The sequence below is a fragment of the Microtus pennsylvanicus genome, chromosome 20, assembly GCF_037038515.1.
Source record: "Microtus pennsylvanicus isolate mMicPen1 chromosome 20, mMicPen1.hap1, whole genome shotgun sequence".
Taxonomy (NCBI): domain Eukaryota; kingdom Metazoa; phylum Chordata; class Mammalia; order Rodentia; family Cricetidae; genus Microtus; species Microtus pennsylvanicus.
The window spans coordinates 20,023,441-20,049,343 of record NC_134598.1 but is presented as its reverse complement, the minus strand read 5'-3'; the positions used below and the strand labels follow the sequence as shown (position 1 = coordinate 20,049,343).

Here is a 25,903-nt window from a genome sequence, read left to right as displayed (position 1 = left end):
ATGGGGAACTGATTGGTATGTAAAATGAAAAAAAATAAACTTTTAAATAAAAAATTTTTAAAAATAAAAAATATAATAATGGTGTTCCATCTGGCATCCTCTCAGTTTGGGCCTCACTCTTTTTGACCAGCTTCTTCAGCCAGCACTCAGACTAGCAGTCTTGATGAAACACAGACATCACTTTAATTAACCATATATCTACCACAGTAATTATGTACTTAGGCAATGATCTGTGACTAGCACAAATGTAACCCTAGTCTCTGACCTACGCTGTTTATTTAGAATCTAGTTAGCCAAGTGACTGGCTTCACAAGAGCAAAATATCATGAAAATCAAATAAAAAACCATACTATATAGAAGAGATAGATCCTAGGAATGATTATGAATTCCCAAAGTTGGGTTTATTACTCAAAAAATAATGAATTATTATTTACACTCAATAATAACTATTTTGAGAATGATAATCTTAAATCATCACAGAAGTTTGTGCTACGTTTAATGTTAAATATTCTTGGTAGATGAAGAAATATATAAACCATATTTAACAAAATATTAATATAAAATTCAGTTCCAAAAAATGTAATATTGTGTTTAGATCACATTATAAAAGGGCCCTTATACTGTACTTTCTAAGACACAACAGATCTAGTAATTTCTAACTTTTGTTATATGGCTGCAGATATGTCTAGTTTGACTTATAATTTCATGTGTGTGTGTGTTGAATATTATAAAATTAAGTCTAGGCATAACGGTGAACATGAAGCATACATTTTATGATAAAATTGGCATAAATATTCAGAACACTAAACTCTTCCAAATGGCTTGTTTTCCCATTTTCAGACATTCAAATGTAAGAAAGAAACAAATATATAAAAGCCGTTTTATCTTTATACATTGTGTTTTAATCACATAAATTAAGATAACTCTGGGACCAATATATTAATGCAAGCTAAAATTAAGTGAATTAAAATATACTTAAAAACTTAAGAATGTTCTGTAAAGATGACTAATACATATGTAATAAGATATAACAAATGTGCATTTAAATTGAATATCTAACTTGAAATACTTTTCCTTACTTCATTAGCCTTTGTTGAAAGTCACTGATTCCTAAAGTACTCTCATGTATCATAGAGCATGACCATCACATCTCAATTTGCAAAGTGGGCCATGGGTGTCCAAAACAATGTAATGTAAAAAGGAAAACACATAAGAAAACAAGAGATATCAACATCAGAACTCACCACAGAGTCCTTCTGTATAGGACGACAAGTTAAACTGGGGTCCGAAGTGAATGTCTATGATTCCTGTGAGGTGAGCCCACTTTATGACTAACCCGGCAGGAGTAGTAATCACATACATGGTGCCAGAATCTTCTATGAACAGCTCTTGACTTGAAAAGGGCAAAGGCACGACAATAGAATCCACATCTACCTAGAATAACATGCATATAGCCCTTAGGAGAAGATTTCTTAAAATATAGAAAATAAAATTAGCCTTTTATATAATATCGTGTTTTTTAGTGTGTAAAAGTTTACTTCTCTGCCACCCTACATCTTCTGATAACTTCTTGTCTTCTTGTTGACCCTTTGCTATGCCTTGATATATTCAGTATTCTCTCTTTTTATTTTACTCTTCCTGAAAAGTAAATTTGTTACACGTATCTTCTTTAGTCTGATTCCCTCAACATGATGACCAGACCATTATTTACTAGTATTAATTTAAGACAGAGATCCTTTTTCTTCTAACCCAAGATTGAAGAGTAATAATGTTCAGAAGGATCATCTTTCAAACTTAACAAAGATTAAGAATCTCGAGTGATTCTGCTTTTTTGGTTTTGTTGAGATTCTGGACTTAATTTTCAGCATGTCTACTTGATATTTTAATGTAGACAACCCAAGGAGATTATACTTTAAAAAAAACCAGTGATTTGAGGTCATTACCATGATATAGAACCATGAGCTATAAGTAACAGCACTTTTGGTAGTTAACTCTCTCAGCAATCTTCTGGGTCTTCATCTTTGGACCCTAATCCTGTTGCCTCTTCTAATCCCTGGTTTCTTCCCATTCTTTAAGACCTCAGGATTCATCTCCTCCACATAGGCCTGTTTGACCCCCTCTACGAGTATATCACTTCCTTTCTGTATTTCTCTGATATAGCGCTCATAATTTTAATCCCTATACCTCCTATTTTTCAATCACCAAACAATAATACAAAAGCCACACAACTGCAGGTTAATTCATATTAGTATCAGTGCTGTATCGTCTCCAATAATATTGTTAATAGCTGGGTATTAATTGAACAAATGACCAGCAACTGTCCAGGAATAAGTTCAACTGAGGAAAAATAATAATAATCCCCTCTATCCAAAGGCTCAAAATAATAGTATTTACTATATTTGAGGCTATTTACTATATACTCTATCAACTTCTATCAAAATAAAAAATGCAAGAGCTATCATCTAAAAATTACCATACTTGCATATTTTATCTTTTACTATCTTATTTTATATTCATTTTAATATTAATTACATCATAGAATCTAGGGAATTGTGGCAATGCAGTAATTATGTCTAGAAAGCAAGATAGTAGGCCATCCATTTAAAGCAAAACCTTTGTACATTTTTCCTTATTTTTTAGATGGAGCCATTTAGATCTAAATGATGTATTCATCTGACAAGTCAGTTTGTTTAAGTTATTTTTTATTGATTTTTATTGAGCTCTACATTTTTCTCTGCTCCCCTCCCTGTCTCTCCCCTCCTCTTCAACCCTCTCTCAAGGTCCCCATGCTCCAATTTATTCAGGACAATTCAATTTTACATGCTAAACAGATTCCTCAGATTATATTTTTTCCTATAAAATCACTCAACTCCTTTCAAGCATTTCATGGCTTTGTTTATGTTATTAGAATAAATTTGAATATGTTATGTTTATTTTTAAGTTAGTACTTATTCATTAAAATAGAGTGGTGTCAACGCTCTTGAACAAGTCATCCGTCTGCCTTTCTGCTGGGTCTCTTCCCTGGTATGTGCTTGCTACTGCTGTTTTCTACACTGTCCTCCTTCCTCTCCACATCCTTTCCTTCACCTGACTTGAAACATGAATCTTAGCTCTGGAAGATGAAGTTTGGTGGCTCACACATCATCTGAGAGTGCGCAGCAGGTGTAATGTGGCCCTCCATCGGTCCCACGGAGGGTAACTATTTGAAATGCCTTCACATAGATGGAGGGAAAGTACCAAACTAAGAAACACATCTTTTAACTTTCCATGACAAAAATATGCTTTTCCATGACAGCAACAAAAAAAAATACACACATATCTAATTCCTCCTTTTGTGGAGATGATTATTTTGCATAATTTCCTCCTCTAATCCCATGTGAGAACATATCTTAATTGCATGCTCTTACCTTTCTTGCTGCTCTGTTGATAAGTATTTTGTGTGTAGATATTGTCACATTTAACTTCTTAAAACAAAGTCCTGAGATTCTTCCAAAAGATGCCTTCATTTGGAAACAAATTAAAGTGTTATGATGTTAAAGAGTGTTAGTGACAGGCAAAAGGAGCTTACAAAATTATTCACAGATACTCACTGGCTTTTTAAAGGCATTTCCATTCTGGGGGAATAAAGAAAGACACGCATTTAAAATAAATGCATTGATTATCCTTCAAAACCATCAGTAATATTATAAATCTATGACAAATACTTTTCCATGAAAACTTCCTTTGTTTCAATACTAAGAGATCTGTCTCATTTAGTATTTTATCACTGTGGAATCCAGGATGTTACCATGAGCTACAGATTTAGGAAGAAATGGCCACAAGATGGGTGATAACCTACCTGATTCGTGGAACATTTTTCAATGTGAACAACTACAATTTCCCCGGGGATTCTTACTAGGATGTAAGAAGCCTTGCTGGAGAGGGCAGCACTGTTTCCATCAAATGTGATGATGCTCAGCTCTGACAACATGGAGCACCGACCTAGGACAAAACCGTGCGGAGTGGAAGTTTTTAAATTACTATTTGAATTTTAGAACTAATTTCTCTCTTAAAAATATACCTTCTTTCCAGCTCCCCTGCTACTCTCATGTTGTATTTTGGTGAGTGTGTGTGTGTGTGTGTGTGTGTGTGTGTCCCACCGCACTTAACTGGGATTTGTTGTGTGATCATGGATGGGGATTATTTCCATGGGTGGGGACAATGTACAAGTGGCCACCTTACTGGGAAATATAACTTCCTCTTCTTGTAGCTTAAATCTCTGTGTGGAGAGGAAGATAAGAGAAAATAATGAGGGAGACTTTTAACCAAAGAACATAAAAGTGTGTGTAAAATTGCTTTAAAATACATTTTTAAACACAAATTACCCAGACCAACTCCAAGGACCAGAAAATCTAGGGATGGGATCAAGCACTCTGCCGTAACAAGTTCCTGAGATGCTAATACCTGCTATAGGCAGGGAAGCAGGATCCCAGTCAATTACAAGATCCATTCTGTTCATACAAGGATCTGCCTTGTTTCCTTCCAATTTTCTGAATCTGTTTTAATGCACTCAGTTCTAAATGAGGAAACATTTTTTTTTAAACACCTCATTAAAATATACTTGAGGTATATGGGGAAAAGGGGTGTGTGTGTGTGTGTGTGTGTGTGTGTGTGTGTGTGTGTGTGTGTGTGTATTGACATGATAATCTCAAAACAAACAACAAAACACAAAACAAACAAAAAACCTCAACACTGTTCTCTGATTCAGAGACACGGTTCACCGTATGAGAAGCACAAACTCACAGGGACATTCCCACTCGGGACAGCATATATCACTGTTCACTTGAACAGGCCACCCCCGGAATCCACAATCTGGCATTTCCAAGTCCTTTGGGCAGTTCAGCGACCAGTTGTAAAAGGTCCATTCCATATTAAGGCAGATGTACTGGCTACAGTTGTAAACAGGATCAAACTGTTGAGGCTGAGAACAGAAGAGCAAAACCAGTTAAGCTCGCAAGCTCAACTAATGCTTTCATTGGAGTTTAAATTTCGCATTGACATAGTTCTCATAAGTAGACACGCAATTAACAAAAACCTTTTGAAAGATAATTCAGAATTCGCTCCAACTTTTGTTGTCAGACCATCTCTGTAATAATCAGTATATACTTAAGATTTACATTAACACTCACTTGAGATCAGAAGTATCAGACATTTAAGCAAGAGGTTTTTTTTTTCTTTTTTCAAACACCCAAACTAGATAGGACAAATTATCAAGGAAATATTCTTAAGTTCTTACTTAACCATGACTTTGTTTTTGTTACTGCCATCAGAAATCAATTAATAAGAATTATCTGAACTAGTTAAGAGAGCACAATTGTGTATCATAGAGATGCAATAATAAGTAAAGTGCTTTTTTTTTCAAGCATAAAACTTGACTTCAGGCTCTAGAACTCCTGCTAAAAAGCCTGTTGTGTAGGAGGTGCATGCTTGTAAACTCAGAGCTGCAAAGACAGAGACAGTAGATGCCTGGGCTCATTGTTCAACCAGAACATCTTACTCAACAAGATCCAGGTCTTTGAGAAACTCTGTCAAAAAATAAGGTGGATGAGTCCTGAGGACCAACACCTAAAGTTGTCCTCTGGCTTTAACATGATACACATATGTGAACATGCATGCCCAAACATCACACAAACACACACACACAATACACACACACAATGAAATTACAGTTACAAACATGCAACGTATATCCTGTTTCTCTTTTAGCAATTAACTGGATGCTGTGCCAAAGGGAGTTAGTGTTTGTACAATGATACACAGATTGGTGTTAGTGCTATAGAAACAATGAGCAGCTGAAAGAAACACACAGCCATACCTCACATTCCAAACCTGTTGTTGGAGTCACATCTGACGGAGTAACCATGTCTTCATCTACAAGAAGTAAAAACATGTCCCTGTGAGTGGGGTGGGAGCGACCATGAAAGGATGCTAAATGTGATTTTTAAAACCGTGCTTAGAAATTTTACATTGTCTATTTCACTCATTCCTTCCAGGTATCAAGCAACCTCGATAGAATAAAAATAACTTTGTAATTTTGCAGATGTAGAAACGAAGCCATTGAATAATCTGGTAAATAGCGTGGGCAAATTCTAACTCAGGATTCCTGATTCTAGAATACCGCCACTTAGTGATGTTTTTATAAACAGTCTGGTTGATAGGATGATGTAGCACAACTATCTGAACAGATAAAAATATCAAGGGAATCACTGAATACCCCTCAGGAGCTACAAAACCCCACTGGGTTTCAATGTTAAATTGTGAATCTAGTCCCTTTCACTGTCAACCTCCAGCTTAGTCTCTTTTCAGGCAGAACAGATGATGCTCTGTAGGACCATGTGGCAACTCAGTGTGAGTGTGATGGAGAGACCGACACACAGGCTCAACAGGCTTATCTGCAAGACACTTTCTAACATTCTCTATCGGTACTGGCATCGTGCCTAAAATAGTCGGTCTGAAGAACAACAGGACAGCCAAGGCAAGTGGCTGGAGTCTTCCCTAGCTGGAAATGTAATGTATCATTTATAGGATTTAAAAAGACTGCACAGTGGTTCCCATTGCTGTTACAAATTATCACAAATTTCAGAAGCTTAAAATAGCAGCAATTTATAATATTGCAGCTTTAGAAATGAGATTGCCAAAATCAATGCCTTGGTATAGCTTTCTTCTGTGAGCTCTAGGGGAGACTGTTTCTTTGGCCTTTCCAGATTACCTGGAGTCCTTGGCTCATGTTCCCTTCTCTCTCTCTCTCTCTCTCTCTCTCTCTCTCTCTCTCTCTCTCTCTCTCTCTCTCTCTCTCTCTCTCTCTCTCTCTCTCTCTCTCCTCTCTCCTGTGTCTGCTGTCACATCTTTTTCCTGACCTGGTGACTACATTGGACCCCTGTGGATAATTCAGGCCAAGACTCCCAGGTCAAAGTCCAGTCACAAATCGATCAGCCACTTCACATTAGTTAAGTCCATTTGCCATGAAATGCCACACATAGACCAATAGGAGATGAAGACATACACATTTTTAAGAGAAATTTTCAGTCTATCATAATCTACAAGATAACTTATACAATTTTAGTGAATTCTGCAGTTAAACCTTACATGTGTCCTATTTTATAGTCTTTAACTTGAGGAACAGTTAAAATTCCACTCATTGATCATATAAACAGTGTTCATGTTATCATATGTCTAGATGTTGACTCATGCAGAGAGTGAGGTTTAATAAAGACTTAAATGTCATTTTTGAAGTAAAATCATATCAATTTCTCATTTAGTCATAATACAAAATCAGAAAGGAATCTAGTAACTGGTGGTTGCATTTTCTCAATGCAAATGACACATTGTTTCCAGGTCAATGTTGCTTTCAATGATGTTAAATTCATCCCGGGGGGTTACCAGCAGTATCTGACTGTAGAATTGTGCTGGCTGGGATCTCGTGACAAACACAGGACATTTAAAACTGAGACGTCTGACTCTCCACATTCCCTGGGTCTTTTTGGAGATGATTTTGACTATTCCAGAATATTTGTATTTTCAAATGCTTCAGGATCACTTTTTCAATTTCATTATGCCTAGGATAATGTAAAAGCTACATGAACAATAATTCAGCTTATATTTTAGGAACATTTTATATGTTTATATTTTATATGTTACTACATAAGAGGAACATTCTATATGTCATTAACCCGCAGGAATATTTTTCTGAATACTTTTGATCCGTGCTTGGTTGGAAGCTATACACATGGAGTGCTCTTTGTTTTGCAATACTTGGACAACAATTACTTATAATAAGATAGAGGCTATGAGCTTAAAACATCCCCACCCTAACCAAGTGCCCAGAGAGAACCAGGCATATTATTCAACCGAGGCTAACCAAATATAAGTATCTGAAACTAAACTTTTGTAAATCACAACCCAGGAGAAGCATATTAATCTCAGCAAGTCTCTATGAATGGAATTATGAAATCATTTCATGGAGCAAGTTTCACAATGAGGGAGGAATATGAGGGTAGGAGCCCCATATACTTCCTCAGAAGTCTGGACGGAATCCAAAATATCAAGGAAAGTTCCAGAGGAAACCTGGATTATATACATCTTCTGAAAGCCAACTCCACTACCATAAGTTTGGAAGAAGCCTTAGTAACTAACCTACATAATCTGAAATGGAGAAAGAGTTGGACCAGTTGCAGAATCCACACACAGCCCCTTAATAAAAACAAAAGTCACCTCTGGGGTTTTTGTCAATTTGGTAGTCCATGTACTAGCAGCTGGGATAAATGGGCTCAGGCTTGTATTGCTGGATGCTAATTTTGCTGTTTAAAATTGTAGCACTCCCCAAATCCCTGGGTATGGCTCCTTACCTGGTGGTGCTAACGCAGGTTCTGTGGGAATCAGTGGTATGCCTGCAAAGAAACAGAGGTGCCCTGCCTTAATCTGTATTGACACAAAAGAAGACTTGCCTAACACATACAGCTCTTTGCCTTCAAGGGGACTATTTAAGGAAAAAAAAATAACAAGAAAGAAAAGTTAAAAAAAAAAAAAACAGGATAGTCAAAACAACCCTGTACAATAAAAGAACTTCTGGAAGCATCACAATCCCTGACTTCAAACTCTACTACAGAGCTACAGTACTGAAAACAGCCTGGTATTGGCATAAGTACAGAAAGGAGGACCAATGGAACTAAATAGCAGACCCGGATATTAACTCACACACCTTTGAACACCTGATCTTTGACAAAGAAGCAAAAAATATCAAATGGATAACAGAAAGCATATTTAATAAATGGTGCTGGCATAACTGCATATCAACATGTAGAAAATGAAAATAGACCCATATCTATCTCCATGCACAAAACTCAAGTCCAAATGGATCAAAGACCTCAACATAAAGTCAGCCACACTGAACCTTATAGAAGAGAAAGTGGGAACTTAAACACATTGGCACAGGGATCCACTTTCTAAATATAACCCCAGTAGCACAGACACTAAGAGAAATAATTAATAAATGGGACCTCCTGAAACTGAAAAGCTTCTATAAAGCAAAGGACATGGTCAACAAGACAAAACGACAGCCTATAGAATGGGAAAAGATCTTCACTAACCCCACATCAGACAGAAGTCTGATCTCCAAAACATACAAAGAACTCAAGAAATTGGTCATCAAAAGAACAATTAATTCAATAAAAAAAATGGAGTACAGACCTAAATAGAGAACTCTCCACAAAGGAATCTAAAATGGCTGAAAGATACTTAGTCATCAGAGAAATGCAAATCAAAACAACTCTGAGATTCCATCTTACACCTGTAAGAATGGCCAAGATCAAAAACACTGATGACAACTTATGCTGGAGAGGTTGTGGGGAAAGGGGAACACTTCTGCACTGCTGGTGGGAATGCAAGCTGGTACAACCCCTTTGGATGTCAGTGTGGCAATTTCTCAGAAAATTAGGAAACAACCTTCCTCAAGACCAGCAATACCACTTTTGGATATATATCCAAAGGATGCTCAATCGTGCCACAAGGACATGTGCTCAACTGTGTTTATAGCAGCATTGTTTGTCATTCCCAGAACCTGGAAACAACCTAAATGTCCCTGGATCGAAGAATGGATGAGGAAAATGTGGTACATTTACACAATGGAGTACTACACAGTAGAAAAAATAATGACAGCTTGAATTTTGAAGGAAAAGGGATGGAGCTAGAAAACATCATTTTGAGTGAGGTAACCCAGACACAGAAAGACAATTATTACATGTACTCACTTATAAGTGGTTTTTAAACATAAAGCAAAGAAAACCAGCCTACAAATCACAATCCCAGGAACTGAGGCAATAATGAGGACACCAAGAGAGACATACTAGATCTAACCTACATGGAAGTGGAAAGTATAAAAAGACAAGCTCTCCTGAGGAAATTGGAAGCATGGGGACCTTGGGGGTGGGTTGTAAGGGAGGGGAGATACAGGGAGGAGTGCAGAGAAAAATGTAGAGCTCAATAAAAATCAAAAATCTCCCAGTCTTAACAAAAATAAATCACAAGAAAGAGATAGGAGAAGCAAGATAGATATGTTTTAGAAAATAATTGGCAAGTTATAAAACAGCCCGATGACGGAGAAATTGAAATAACTTATTGTCTTTCTCAAACTTCTGACTGTAGCTATTTTTCTCAGGAAAAAAACTATCTGTGCTTTTCATTTTAAACAGTAAATCCAGCAAGGTCCACACTTACAGTCTTCTGGATAAACACATTTAAGGGTCACCTCATCCAGGATCATATGTTTGGGGCAGTGCGGCAAACATCCTTCAACCCTTTAAATGAAAAAAGAATAAATGAAATAAAGTGTAAATAGAAAAATCCGCATTAAATATTTGCAGCTGAGGTTTAGTATACTTAAAAAAAATCTTCATCATCAGATACTTGGGAGAACTTTACTTCTTTATTTTTAAGTGCGTGTGTGTGTGTGAGAGAGAGAGAGAGAGAGAGAGAGAGAGAGAGAGAGAGAGAGAGAGAGAGAGAGAGAGAGAGAATGTCATGTGTGTGCAGATACTCACGGAGGTCAGAAGAGGATATCAGATACCCTGGGAACAGTTGTGAGATATCCACTGTGAAGAACAGGAACCCAACTCAGATTCTATCTAAAATCTACAGACACACCTAATCATGGAGTCATCTTTCTGACTCTACTCTCACTTCTATATTCCAAATATCTGAGCAGATTACTATGAAGTTTGACTATGATTGTCCTGAGGAGGTTTATAGGACAGACAACATCAACAGTGGCTTTCGCTGCCTACTATTCAGCCCTAACCTCCCTAAAAGGAGAATTGAGGTCTCACAGGGAAAGAAACGGAGTGGTTCACAGAAGAGGGTTTCTTTTTTTCATACAGACAAGGAGGAATAACAGTGGAGGTGTGAGTTCTTGGCGGAATTAATATTTGTACCCAAATTCCTTCAGTGATATAGGTGAGAGTATATCTAATTATGAGTTGGAGAATGACCGGTTTTAAGACCCAAGAAGTGTGTGGCTTGAATAAGAAACCCCATTACTTGTAGGAGTCACAGAAGTAAAGGGACAGTCTCAAAATTTTCGAGATGCCATGGGCTTCGGCACTGGATGCACAAACCTAAAGATGGCATGTAGGTCACTGCTCTTCCTAGGAGTGAGACCAAAGTCTGAGTGAAATCCTATTTTCCTGTCACCCAGATGAAGCTCAGAGTCCAATGTTTCTTTATTGGAAGGAACTATAACCCACCCTGTACAGCCAAGTCTAATTATTAGATTCACACATGCCAGAGAGAATTAATGCAAATCCTCCTAGGAAAAGGCCTGATTATCTGCCTCTCAAATGCACTAGCAGGCTGTAATAATATTTTTAATAATCTCTAAACACTTCCAATTGCTTCAGGCATTAATAGGTTGGACAAAGATGTGCAGTTTTCCATTCAGGGTGAACATGAACTGACTTGAACCGATGACAGGTCAGCAGCAGAGGGCAGTGTTTGTGAGGCAAAGGCTTTCTCCTGCCGAACAGGCTTAAGTAGGAACAGTTAGTTGGCAATATCTTAGATTCCACATGTACAAATGCATCTTTTAAAATACAAAGAGCTTATACATGTTCAGCTGCCTGTATCATACAATGGACTAGAAGAATGGAATTCTAATTGACAATATAATCCCATTTGAAACTTTATCAGGCAGCAGAAGAAAAATTAAAGTTACAGGAAATTTGACAAGCTAAAGCCAGTGGGTTATCGTTAAATAAGGTCATCCCTATTTTTTTATTTAACTCAATTATTTCACAATTGTTTTGTAGAGGACAAAATTCATACCTATCCTCTTAAGCCATTTTCCAAAAGCCATTATTTTATCCCTTATCAGTAACTCCATAGTCACATATAACAGACTTCTCTTTACTTTGTCATAAAGCTAATATTATGACCAACTTCCAACAAATAGATAGAATACCTCAGTGTAAAGGAATTACTATAAAAGATACATAATAAGAAGAATTTATATTTGTGCTCCAATGTACACTGCTTGACATAATTTCTCACAAACCGTTTTCATTTTCAGGAAACACTTTGATGTTTAACAGTTGCTTGGTACCAGAAATTCAAGTCATCTGAGACAAGAATGACTGACCATTCATTTGGGCCCTTGAAAGAGGGGTGCAGGGGGATATTGAAACCTAGCTTAGTGCATGGGTCCCCTTGGGCCACGGGCACAATCAAGAGTTGGTAGAGACACTTTAGCATAGAGGACAAGACAGCAAGGGCTATGCACTAATGAGAGAGCTTGGCAAGTAGAAGCTGCCCTGCATCTTCTAGTCAACCCTCAACCTCTCCAGAAAGGAAAGCCATTCAAGGAAGCACACTGGAGGCATTGGGGGAGCTGTCATCAGTCACCTCGGACACTGGTTGTGCTACAAAAGGAATAAGGGCACCTAAATGCCACTTCCTGTTACAGCTGGCTTTTCTCCTAGTGACAAACACACGTCTTCTGTTCACTTCCTCTTCAGGGGTCATCATTACCATGTGGTCACAGAAGGGGCATCATGAGAAGCACTTGTGACTATGAGAGATCCAAAAGGTAATCACACTTCTTTCTTTAGACACACACGCACACACATACACACACACGTGCACGCACGCACACAAGTTTCAATTTAAAGATAACAAATCAGTAGTCCCTCATTCCTCTCATCTCATAGCCCTTGGTAAACAGGGCACAGTGGATCAGACCCTCTCTCTTCAAACTGGGTGCCTTAGGGAGAGCTGAGTGACTTCTCTGGGCCTCACCTAGTCTGCTCTAAAAACGGGGGGGGGGGGGGTGATATTAACCATTCTACAGCCCTGAAGAATGCCACCTGAATGTTCTGCTGATTTTGGTCCCTTCTCTAGCTCTTGCCAAACTGTTGAGCCTGCTTATGTGAAGACAGAATTCCTGAGATGGCTTAGGCCTTACTTAGTCACATGCCTGGAGCATTTCATAGTACTGATAGTAATAATAATTCTGCAAAAAACACTCCTAGGTCTTTAGTATAAAATGACCTCAAAATATCCCCTCCCACTATGGGTCCATTTGCCCTTTCTTATGAAAGATGCTTACACTCCCTGCTTCCATTTTGCCTCTTCCTCATGTCCAGGATACTAGACCCTATGAAGAATTTTCAGTCATAAGAAATTTTGTATCATTAGAAGTAAATTTCTCATCTTAATATTTTCCTTATCTCATCAAAGGGCAAAATGGTCTTCCGTGGAGTTAGATGGTTTGAACTTTCCAAGAGTTGTCCAGTTTTCACTATTGGGAACTGAAGTTCCTAGAAGAAGTCATACACATGTGTAGGGGCATTTCATTTGTATTTTAATAAATAAAGTTTGCCTGAAGATCTGAGAGTAAAGCAGCCACATTGGTCAGCCTTACAGATGAGACAGTGGTAACACACACCCTTAATCCCAGTAGCCACACTAGTTGCCATAGAAAGCAGACAGTACACCCCTTTAATCCGAGCCCTAGAGAATGGGAGGAGACAGCTCTCAGACACAGTTTCATTCTGAGATTCCTGGAGGCAGGTTCGCCATTTCGGACTGAGGTTGAGGTAAGAGCCAGTGACTGGCTGCTTTGCTTTTCTCATATTCAGGTTGAACCCCAATTTCCCTCTCTGAGTTTTTAATTAACCATGCTACATTTGGTACCCAACTTTTAGGGTACAAATTACAAAAAAGCCTTTTACCTGAGGCTTTTTAGCCACCAGCCCAGGCCAGAGCTACGGTTGGAATTCCAGCTCTAGGAATTGGAACCCAAACCTAGCCACCTGGGTTTTGGAGAAACAATAGCTTTCCCAGCTCTCGTCTGCCACTGCTTAGCTTCCATTTAAATGTGGAAAATACACAGAGATCTGGATACTGTTTGTTATTGTGTCATCTTTAAAATGTTTAGCTGCTGAGGAAGGAACAAGAGCTGCTAAAAGACATTTGATTATAAATGCTGCCGGATTTATCCAACCTGTATATTCTGAAAATGACTTAACTTCAAAACTTAAGTCAAGAGATATGTTACTTTTTTGTTTTGTTTTCCTTTCCACAGAAAACGAGAGGCTGTGGACTCATTCTGTGTTAAGAAAAATAAGGTTTGATCAGGGAAGCCTCCCCCCCCCCCCCCGGCGAAAAATCTAATAGGAGTAAATGGCCCAGATGATCCAATGTTTTAGAGCATCTCTATTGCAGTTTCCTCTGAGTTCTTCATCCAGAACAGCTTCAAGACTGCTGGCTGAGATGATCCAGCCTCAAAGAATTTAAAGGTTTATGCACCAGTGTTACTTACGGCGGAAGAAAAGCACAGGCTAGGGCTTCGGGGTCGCTGCACGTTTTAAAGCAAGGAGTAGCACAAGGTTCGTATCTCCACTCACACATCCTCCTGTAAGGTACCACTGCCTGGATTTCTGAGCAAAGAAGAAGAAGGAGAGTTAAGCATATTGACACATACATTTTGAAAACTAATAACTTCTGATAAGAACCCGTGTTGTGTTTGACCTCTCTCTCATCATAATATTCCATCAGATAAAAGCATTACAATTCCCTGGGGACCAAAAGATCTGGGTGCTTGGGTTGAGCGACGAAATGAAGACCTAGCCTCCAAAGAGTTAACCGTCCTCCTTTCTCTCATGTTTATGCTTTCAGTGATTTCCCCCATTATCGTAGCTGAGAATTTTACTCTTTATGCTGAAATTTTACTTCTATTTTATTCTGCACAACTCAGCTGAGGAACATCATTTGTGATCTGAAATGAAACATGCCTTCCTTATAATATTCTAGCATCTTCACAGCCCCAAACAATCAGGAAAACAGTAAGACCAAACACACATCTCAAGACAAAACTCTTGGGAGCGTGTCCCACGACTGTCCTTCCCACAGAACTCAGCACATCTCTCATACGTGGCAAGTCCTGCTTGACTACAACAGAACAAATCAGTGGGATTGAAAGATAAATCCTGTAGTTCTAGATAGTTTGGTTTAAAGACTTTTCTCTTACAAGCTCTGGCACTATATCTCTTTCCCACATCACGGAGAAGGCCTTCTGGCACAGCCTAAGCTTTTCTCTACATAAGAGATCATTTAAATCTGTGCCCGAATCTACTCCCTGAAGACTTCAATTCTAAAGTGTGGGAAGGAAAATGGGCTGTTTCAGAGGATTCTTTGTGTTTGCAGAGCTGAGCTCGAGTTCCTGGTTCATGGGTCCTGAAGGAGGACTGACTTTAGGATCAAGAGGACCAGTAGAGTTTCTCAGAGGACGAAGCCTCCAGTGATCAGTGTCTCTGATGACGTCATCCACTATCCTTTGCTAGACCTTGAGTGGGGCTGCTAGATCTGACTCTAGTAGAGCAGACTTCTGGATTAAAGGGGAAATGGAGGCTTCGGGGTTCAACTTTACATACAATCAAGTACAGTAATCACACCATTCTACAGAACGGTATACAGGCATGTCAGTACTTTTATTCAAGAGCCAAAAGGGTAAAGAAATGTCCCTAGATAACCTTGGCTATCCCCAACCTTCAGAGTCCCACATGTCAGAAAGCAATCTCCTCAGCTGTAGATTGCAAACAGTCTTTCTTGGAAATCACACCAGGCTTTTACAAAACTAAGGAGACTTTCCAGGGGTTAATGAATGGAGATACTCTTGAAATCAGAAGACAAAGATAAATAATGCTATCTTCAAGTCTAAGAATTAGATTAATAGAGGCTGTGTTATATGAAAAACGTAGATTCAAAAACTAAACCATTTCATAGGACGTGAGTGGGTTTTGATGACAAAGCCTAGTAAGTACTATTAGCAATATTTGGGGAAAATAATTATAATAATAGTTACGTTATTCTAAGCCATTTATATCCATGCATTTAATACAGTAGATAAAAATCAGTATTATTTTGCCCAGTTAGCTGAGTAGCCTGATAGGTAGAAGGGTTAGGGTCACATAAGTGTGCTCATAGAATCAGATTCTTAACATTGGCATCTGACAAGGTCTACATGGCATATGTGTCTGTACTCGCTCAGGAAGCCCACCTTCTATGCTGAAGCTGCTTGACTCCTTGAACTCTTCCGAATCATCGTATTTTGAAACTCTGACACTAGAATCCGTGAAAACAATAAAGAAGCCTTTCTTGCTGTATAATTCGAATGCACTGGCACCAGGAATCCAGAGGCCTTGGTGGTGGAAAAAAGTTGCCCTCTGATGAAACGCTGAGCTTGCCTGCCACATCAACAAGCTAAGAGTGCCATTGTCGTGAACATAGAGAAAGTAGTTTGGCCTTTCCGCAGATTCCAAGGAAACCAGAGCCAATGCTGTAAAACAGAGTGTCTTGATGACATAGAGTCTCGGGGGAACACAGGCATCACGCTGTTCATTTGCAAGGTTGAAAATAATCAAACACATCCCCTCACAAAATTAATGCCCCTCTCAGGCACATCGGACATGAATTATGAGATTTCAAAAAGAAAAGGCAAGGCTTTAGGTGTAGTGAATAACAATGAACCAACCCTCCCAAACCCAATCTCTGACAGGTTTTCTCGTTTTGAATTTATCTATTATGCAAAAATAATACGAATCTATATTCATAAGCTGTAATAATCTCACATAGAAAAGCTGCAAACCACTAACCTGTGTGATGGTAAAGAGTAAGAGAACAAAAATAAACTAATCTAAGAGTGTAACCAACTTTGATATCAATGGGGTCTTAGAGGAAAACTGGGCCATATAGGGGATCTTGCTATACTGAGAAAATGTTATTTACTCAATAGTGCAATCTGTTTCTCCAAAGATGACAAAATGGCTAATGAGTCATCAGGCTTTGAATAAGTATGATTGCATTTTATCAGTTTGCTTTGAAATTGTCCCTTATGTATGTAAGATTCCTGCTATAAACACTTTATTATTGTTATTTATTTATTTATTAAAGATTTCTGTATCCTCCCCGTCACCACCTCCCATTTCTCTCCTCCTCCCCCAGTTAACTCTCCCTCCCTCTCCAGTCCAAAGAGCAGTCAGGGTTCCCTGCCCTATGGGGAGTCCAAGGACCTCCCACCTCCTTCCAAGTCTAGTAAGGTGAACATTCAAACAGCCAAGGCTCCCACACAGCTAGTACGTGCAGTAGGATCAAAACCCATATAAACACTTTTTATTAAGATATTGAGTTAATTTTTTAAAGTTATTTGTCTCTTTCAAAAGCGGGCGTCACTATAAACTATAAAATCAAGACATCTATCAAATGCAATGTTACCAAAGACATGAATTTTTGTCCTTAACACTTGCAAATATCATGACTGAGGAACCAAGATGCAAAATAAAATAAAATAAATTTTTATACAAGGAAAAACAGTTGCAACTAATGTACATTAAAACTTCAAACTGGTAGATGCTTGAAGAACACAGAGGTCATTTTACAGGAAAGAAGGTATCATTCAAACCGGAAAATTGGATGCACTTTCTCAGAAAAGTGAGCATTTTATCAGACTCATTCATTTCACATTGTTTTTCCTGAGCTTGTAGAAGCAGCTGTGCGTGATTCTGGCTAGACTACAATGGAAACGTAGCCTGGCATTACTGGCTGGAAGGGGCACACCCACCGGGAAGAGCAGGTGCCAGGTAGTTACAAGCCTAGGACACAAACTGCTGGGACAAGCCAGTAAATGAAGGCCCAGGACAGAGGAGGTGGCTGAGGACAGAGACCGTGTCTGACTATCTACACTCCAGTATGTGCCTCCATGCTTAGTCATCTGATGTCAATCATACCCTTCCCTTCCATTTTAACCTCCCATTAAAATTAAATGTGAGCAATAAACTGTCTTTTAATTTTTTTTCATAGTAAGCTGTGTGGCTCATACTGTAAACATTTAACCAGTGAGTTACTTAATACCAAAAAGGAAAAAGGAAAAAAACACTCAGAATGAGCAGTTCTAACATAGCAATGCTAATACATATGGCAAGATTTTGTTTTATATTATTTGGGGAACTTAGAAAATGTCATAGCGTATGAAGCATCTAATTATTACTTGGGGAATACTTAATGAAAACGTGTAAGTGAAGAACTATATTTACATTTTCAATTATACTTACAAGATGTCTTCTCTTTGAAAAGGCCCGGAGTGATCATAAAAATAAAAAACAAATTACCACGATTACTACTTCTTGGCAAAGAGAAAATGCTTCTACTGGTCAGGTTGGCACCTAGAACAAGGCCGCTCTGCCCATAGCTTGCCAGCGTATATGGTCCTTCTCCAAGTCCTGGTGAGGTTACAAGTAGGATAATTATAGATTAGCGTGGGACTTTACATTTTTTTAAAATATTTATTTATTTATTATGTATACACTATTCTGTCTGTGTGCATGTATGCAGCCAGAAGAGGGCACCAGACCTCTTTACAGATGATTGTGAGCCACCATGTGGTTGCTGGGAATTGAACTCAGGACCTTTGGAAGAGCAGGCAATGCTCCCAACCACTGAGCCATCTCTCCAGCCCCCGGGACTTTAAATTTTTAAAAAGAAAAATACTCCGTAAATATTTGGCAATTAAAAATTATTCAGATTAATTAACAACCAGTTTTTCAAATAAAAGTAGTATAGTAGATAGTGTATATATTTAAAATATATTAATTAAATTATATAAAAATAAATGTATGTGTGTATTTATGTATGTAAATATGTACATGAGTGCATTATGAAATTTTTATGCATATAAAACAAAACAAGGTGAGAAATGACTTAATCTTTTAGTCTTCAAATTCTCTCTCCTCTAGAAGAAATTTGTCTAGGTTGCTTTCCAGTCTAAAACCCAAGGATACTGATATCCTCAATAAACACATGAAGTTTAATTGTATCAGAGCTTATGAAATGGCTCAGCAGATAAAATGCTTTCTATACCCGCCTGGTGGAGTAGGCTTGACCCCTAGAGCCCATAGTTGGAGATAGAACCCAACTCATAAAGGATATCTTCTGACTTTACGTACATGCTATGACACACAGCATGTGCACACACACACACACACACACTAAATGGTTATTATAAATAAAATAAAACCTTAAAGACTTTTATCTGTACTAATGGTCTCATGTTATGACGCTCTTCTAATTGCACTGCATGAAAAAATTCAAAGACACAATATCCAATATTTTACGGTTTGGAGAATTAATAATTTTCAACAGAAGGTGAGTCTAAAATAAAGAAGAAACAAGACGCCTAGACCCAGGCATGGAACTCATCAGAGAAATATTTTTGCAAAGCTCATCTTATAAAAACAAGTAAAGAAATGATGTTTGTTGATACTTTTAAATTGCTATTTTATGTAATTTCTGTCCTACTAGTATCCTTAATATAACTGAATATAGTAAAACTTTGAAATTTCTTATGAATCGTGATACATACTGTTACATTATGACCAACTATATACTTTGCACGGGTGTGTGCATATTTTTGCCTTGTGGACTATATTCGGAGTTACCATGAGCATGGTGGATCATCTCCTAAAAGATTTATCATGTTACATTTGATAAATTTCTCTTTCCCCTTTTCTAATTTTTATCTCAAGCACAATTTTATCTTCTATCCCACCCTAGGTAAGAAAGGAAAAAATGTTCAATGAATGTAAAATAAGGTTTTTCTCCTTTAAAAGACTCAAGTCCAGAGAAGGGGAAAAGGGTCGAGGAGGGGATAACAGGGTTGGAGGAATAAGATGTCTTCCAAAAAAGCATTTTTGGAAGACCAGGAGAGGGAAGGATTCAGTGCTGTCCCCTATACTAATATCACCTGGAATTGGTCACCATGGAGCAGCTGGAGCCACACAGATTATGAGAGAAGAGCTTCCAAGTATGAGTGAAATCCTTGGATCTCCTGCATAGCGATGGGACTGGAAAGACTGTCCCCATGCCAAGGTGGAGCTGAACAGGAGTAGTGAGAATTTTCCCACAACACAAGTAACAGTTGGTTCTGGCCCTGTAACTAGTATTTACTATGCACAGTGTCAAGCCAGGTACATGAGAACCAGAAAAAACTACACCAAAATTCTGTACTGACTTTGTAAAAAGAATTTGCTATTACTTTTGGTTAAATATCAAACAGCTAGAAGAAAGGATTTTAAGTGTTCTCACCACGAAGAGTAAATGTTGAAATGACTGACAAGCTAATTCGTCTGACCTTATCATTCAATTGTGTGTTTATTTAAAAAAACCACTGTATTTCACTGCAAATATATGGAATTATGAACTTAAAACTATGGAAACTTTAAAACTTTTTAACAGGGTTCATAGTTATATGAATGGTTATATGAAGCAAGATATGCCTTCAATATACTTTTGCATTTTACTTAAAATTAATTAAACTGTTCGTTCATTTGCATCATTCCAAAGGTATTTTTGGAAGACCTTTTAAGTACAAATAATCTAAATTACACACTTTGATTCTTAGAAAATAAATTCAGCATCAGTCCTCATTAAATTAGATCAAATGTAGAAAGAAAAGCTTTCATAACTTTGATTCATGAATTATTTGTGTTTTGTTCACAGTATAAATTGTTCAAAAAGTTTTATCTGAAAATGTGCCTGACAGAACACTGCAGAGATAGTCATGGATGTGTCACGTACCTTCATTATAGTATTCACAATCAAGAGCTACAAGAAAGAAAAATAAATAATGAGTTGCATATAAATTACATATTATTTGTCCTTGAATGTGCAACAAAGGGACAGGCATTTATTAATAACTACATAAAATAACAGAGAGTGACATCATTGCTTATAAACTTCCTACGAGCAAAGGTGATTGTGTGGGCATCTGTGGGAGAACACAAACTCGTTCACGCAGAGGTAAAGCTGATGTTTTTAAAACAATCCTGCTTAAAGCCCAGGTCAACTTCAAACTTGCTCACCTGATCCTCCCTTCTCAGCCTCTCAAGTGCCGGGAAACAGGTGCACACATCCAGGTCTTACTCAACGGTTATTTTTAAGATGGTGTGTTTCAACAAGATAGATTTCATGACATTATTGTTTTTTTATTCTACTTCCCGACTGCAGTGTCCCCTCCCTCTTCTTCTTCCAGTCCATCCTTCCCATCCCACCTCTTTTCCCCACTCCTCCTCCATTTCTGTTAGTATTTCAACAAAACATGGCTTGTCAAGTTGTAGCAACACTAAGCACCTTCCCATTTATTAAGGCTGGGCAAAGTGACCCAGGATGAGGAAGAGGGCTCCAAAAGCCGGTAAAAGAGTCAGAGACAGTCCCCTGTTCCTGCTGTTAGGAGTTCCACACAAGGAGGACTCGTGACATTATTTTAAAAGTAGATAAAAATGCTTGGCAATTTAGAAGTCAGTCATAGACACTGTCCAAATTGGAATCTGTTCTTCAGATGACTCAACCCCTACATAAGTAAATAAAATTATTAAGGAGTCAAAGCTGACAGGAAATCAAGATGGGATTTTAAGAGAACATCCTTATTATCAGAAGGATGAATCTTCACAGGCATAAAGAGGATTGGGATCACAATCAATTTCTGTGAGGATGGTATGTAATTTCTATTTCAGAAGTTGCAGGAGCAGCAGTCAAAGATAAGAGAAAGCAGCAAATTCCTTTCTCTTTGACTGTCAAAAGACTATGAAATTTAGACAACTAAAAACGGTGTTTCCATGAGTTCCATGGAATTGCTCCACAATAAAACAACAAATAATTCGGATCTTCTTAAAAACTATCCACTTAATGAGGTCTTAGGCAAGATACCCACCACAAACTGTGGGTGACCTCCAGCGCACCGGCACGCCTTCCTGGCAGCATTTGTAGGCATAGGCGGCCACACTGGTACAGAGACATTCACAATCGCCACCTAAATTGCAGTTACACGTATCTTCGTGGCAGTTTTTGGCAAAAGAGGTCACATCGATCTGGAAGTAAAAGGAAAGATAATAGGATTTCAATAAGTGCCGCTTGGGATTACATTCAAACGGCTGAGAGAAGAGAAACTGCCCACTTTTCACGATGGGTGACATCCGCATAATACCACCACCCACACAGTCCTAATTGTCTCAACCCACGGTGTTGCCAAAGGAAACGGAGTTACTAAACAAATGCCACCTCAGAGAACTAGCAAACCAAGTAAGAATAACAGAGCGATCAATCTTGACATCCGCAATAGGGCAGATTTCAGACTTATGAAAAGTGTATTGTTGGATTGTTTCATTCTTGGCATAATCACCCAGCATCAAAGCAGCTTGCTCTATTTCTAAATGCGCTTCACATTTTTTTTCTTTTACTTCTTCGTCTCCTAAATGGCAGTATGCTGGTGGTGAGTGAGTGGCAATGGCAGTTTCTTATAAACGTCTCATATTCAATTAATTGCTTCCTTTGCATTGCACTCGTGAAATCACTGACTGGATTGAATAGAGAGGACTGACAATGTGTCACAAATGAAAGGTTTGGTGTCAGCTATTTGTGTTTTATGTTACGTGCCAATGCATGGGTTGATCTTTTAAGTAGCATCCAGGAGAGGAGCCTTGAGACTGTGGCATGGGTCCAGAATGAACGTCATATTGCCTGTCAAGGAATTATGGTCTCAAAAGGCATAAAAATCTCAAAATGGAGCCTCTTTAGAAACGGGACTCAAGACTACCCATGTCCTTTTAATGCTGTACTATTTTTGCTGGGGCTTGGTTTTGGTTAAAATCCAAGAAAAGTTTTCTATGTACGTATAACTAGAAAGTCAATGATATTTAATACATTGGGGGGGGGTGACTGATAATAATCTTTTAGGCTACATCCATAACTGTAGCTTTCTTGTTTCATTTTAAAAAAAAAAAACAGGATATATTGTGTTAGCAAGCTGTCCTGGACTCCCTTTAAGTTCCTAAAAATGTTTTGATATTATAGCAGAGTTATCATATTAAAACTTACCCCTGAGCCAGGCGGTGGTGGTGCATGCCTTTAATCCCAGCACTCGGGAGGCAGAGGCAGGCGGATCTCTGTGAGTTCGAGGCCAGCCTGGTCTACAAGAGCTAGTTCCGGGACAGGCACCAAAGCTACAGAGAAACCCTGTCTCGAAAAACCAAAACAAAAACAAAAAAAAAAAATCCTTACCCCTGAGATGTTTAAAATAATAATTACAAACTCATTACATGTTAACATATATTAGTAAAACCCTGAATTTGATCAAGCAAAATTAAAATAGTGGAGAGAGCGATGCTTTACATTTTTGCAGATTTCTTTAACATCCTTTCACAAGACACAACTTGACTCTCATATCTGATTTCCCATTCGATATGCTGTACTATTTTTGCTAGGGCTTGGTTTTGGTTAAAATCCAAGGAAAGTTCTCTATGTACATATAACTAGAAAGTCAATGGTATTTAATACATTGGGAGGGTGACTGATAATAATCTTGTAGGCTATATCCATAACTGTAGCTTTCTTGTTTCATTTTTTTTTTAAAAAACAGGATATATTGTGTAAGATAGTATTATGACATTTTCAATTGTGTTTTAGTGATTTCTCTTTCCCCACATTTCCTTCATGTTCCCATCCCCACTATCCCTGATTCCCCCCTCACAGCCTCCTGGGGACAGAGCGGGGAATCCTTGCTTCTTTTATGTCCCTTTGTCCTTTAGCTCACTCCCTATCCTTCCCCATCACCTATTAATTACCTTCTGACATTTTTAGACTTTATCCTCTTACATCTATTTACATGTAAACATGGATACATTACAGGCTAGGATGTGTCTAAGAGATAGAACATGTGCTTCAGTTTTTGTTTCCTTTCTGAGTCCATACATACTATCCTACAGCTCCATCTATTTTCATTTTTCTTTACCGCTGAATAAGATTCAGTGTGTACAGATACCACATTTCCATTTATGCATTCACCTGTTGATGGACATCTGAATGGCTGAAAGAATTGCTTCGCTGCTTTGAATATGCATAAAATAAACTTGAATGAGAAAGTATCTCCATAATAGGATGCAGATTTTTTTTAATGGTGATAAGTGGTGTGCCTGGGTTAAGGGGCAGTTCTTGTTTTAATTTTTTAAGAAATTCCACATTGATATTCACAAAGACTAGGTTGAAATCGATGTCTGAAATCACACCAATGAAGTCTGTACTTTGCTTGATTGAACTCTTTAGGCTTAACTTGCCTTTAAGTTAAATAATCTTTAACACCTGTGTGATTCCATATCATTGGCATTGATTATTTGAAAAAAAAATGTGTAGTGTACAAAGGTATGGATGTTATTGCATTTAATTATAGACAACAGGTCACATTAATTCATATCACTAGTTGATGTGGGATTCCCCCTGTATGCTGTGAATACCATTGGTTAATAACAAAACTGCTTTGGGTCTATAGCAAAGCAGGGCAGATCAAAGCTAGGCTGGGAAAACTAAACTGAATGCTGGGAGAAAGAAGGCGGAGTTGGGGAGAAACCATGCAGCCCCACTGGAGACAGATGCCGGAATTTTACCAGGTAAGCCACAGCCTCATGGTGATACACAGATTAATGGAGATGGGTTAATTTAAAACATTAATTGGCCAGAAATAATTTAAGCTACTGGCCAAACAGTATTGCAAATAATATGATTGCTGTGTGATTATTTCAGGGCTGAGCAGCTGGGAACAAACAAGCAGCCTCCTACAACAATCAGCTGTATTTTCAGAAAAGTATCTCAGAACTTTTAAATCCATATCAATGGAACCAAGATTTGCAAAATTCTATTTTTCACTTCAAAAAGTTTAAATATTTTTAAGGACAACAGATGCCATCAGATGTTTGCCTTAAAGTCTCAGACTTATTCTCTTTTCCTTAAGAAAATATCTGCCAAATATTCTTGTCTGAATGACTATATTTTTCTATAATTTGTTCTTTCAAGTAAAAATGGTGTTCCAAGGAACTAAAAAGCAAACCTGCCTCACAACTCAAAAAATGCACAAGTAACTTCTTTGAGAAAACAGGGGGCATGTGGTGGAGGTATTCTTGGCTTTAAGAACTGTACTAAATTACTTTCCCAACTTCTACTGGGGCCCAAAATTATCATATGAGGAAGGAGCTTAGATATTTAAGTTATGTTCTTAAAATAGCTTCTAAAACTATTTTAAATATGTCACCAGGAATCCTGTTAAACTATACTTAACGTTGAAAAGAATGTCCATTTGAAATACTCTCTGACGACAGAGACACAACTATTTCCCCTTTTGTTTTATACATATTTAAAAAAACACTGTGAATAAATTGTATTTCATGAACTAGAGTTGTGATGATCATTTCCAGATGCACACTGTTAGGTAAGATGGGCTGAGGAAGAAAGGAGGTCAACTGATCCTGTTGCTCAGAGAAGCAACACTAACAAGGGTCCCCTAGCGATGACCATAGGACACCTGAGAAACAGGAGTTGTTGGATTTGCCCCCACTCATCTCCACACATGCAGAAGCAAGTCTCTATATTTGAGATGTCAGTGAAAGTTCTCAATTTACCACATTGCGACACGGAGCAAAAACATCACTGTACAGAATGGAGCACTCTTTCTTGGCATAGGGAAATTTGTTTTGGTGGGCCTCGCAAGGCTTCAGTGCTTCAACAGGATCTTCACACTGTTGAGTAGCAAAGGGAAATGAAAGACCTTAAAGGGGTTGAACTCTAAAATCAAAGCACCCTACACCCATGACAGTGGCATCGAATACAGTTTAACCCTTTTGACATTCTTTACCTATTTCCTGTTCTTATCCATAGAGGTTACATAGTAATAACATAAATCGCTTCTGAGAAACAGCTAAATATTAAACAGAGTGATGTTAGAGAGAGAAATTAATCTTTTGAATTTTTTTACAAATGCAGAGTTTTCATGAAAAATTCTATG

At 38.0% G+C, this 25,903-nt stretch overlaps 1 protein-coding gene across 4 annotated transcripts in view; it reads right to left on the bottom strand.

Moving 5' to 3' along the window:
• Otogl (otogelin like) overlaps nt 1–25,903 on the bottom strand; it is a 113,870-nt gene that overhangs the window by 21,851 nt on the left and 66,116 nt on the right. For 2 of the 4 annotated variants that reach the window (XM_075954211.1, XM_075954215.1), the window contains 15 exons: nt 25,521–25,637; nt 21,788–21,944; nt 20,656–20,682; nt 18,135–18,302; nt 16,085–16,363; nt 14,348–14,465; nt 10,252–10,331; nt 8,356–8,426; nt 6,273–6,276; nt 5,855–5,904; nt 4,783–4,960; nt 3,839–3,981; nt 3,591–3,614; nt 3,408–3,500; nt 1,245–1,434 (listed from right to left, as the gene is read on the bottom strand). In XM_075954211.1, the coding sequence (XP_075810326.1) occupies nt 1,245–1,434; nt 3,408–3,500; nt 3,591–3,614; nt 3,839–3,981; nt 4,783–4,960; nt 5,855–5,904; nt 6,273–6,276; nt 8,356–8,426; nt 10,252–10,331; nt 14,348–14,465; nt 16,085–16,363; nt 18,135–18,302; nt 20,656–20,682; nt 21,788–21,944; nt 25,521–25,637 (1,699 nt within the window). The remainder of the gene's footprint in view (nt 1–1,244; nt 1,435–3,407; nt 3,501–3,590; nt 3,615–3,838; nt 3,982–4,782; nt 4,961–5,854; nt 5,905–6,272; nt 6,277–8,355; nt 8,427–10,251; nt 10,332–14,347; nt 14,466–16,084; nt 16,364–18,134; nt 18,303–20,655; nt 20,683–21,787; nt 21,945–25,520; nt 25,638–25,903) is intronic. The other 2 variants (XM_075954213.1, XM_075954214.1) reach the window with 1 other exon arrangement.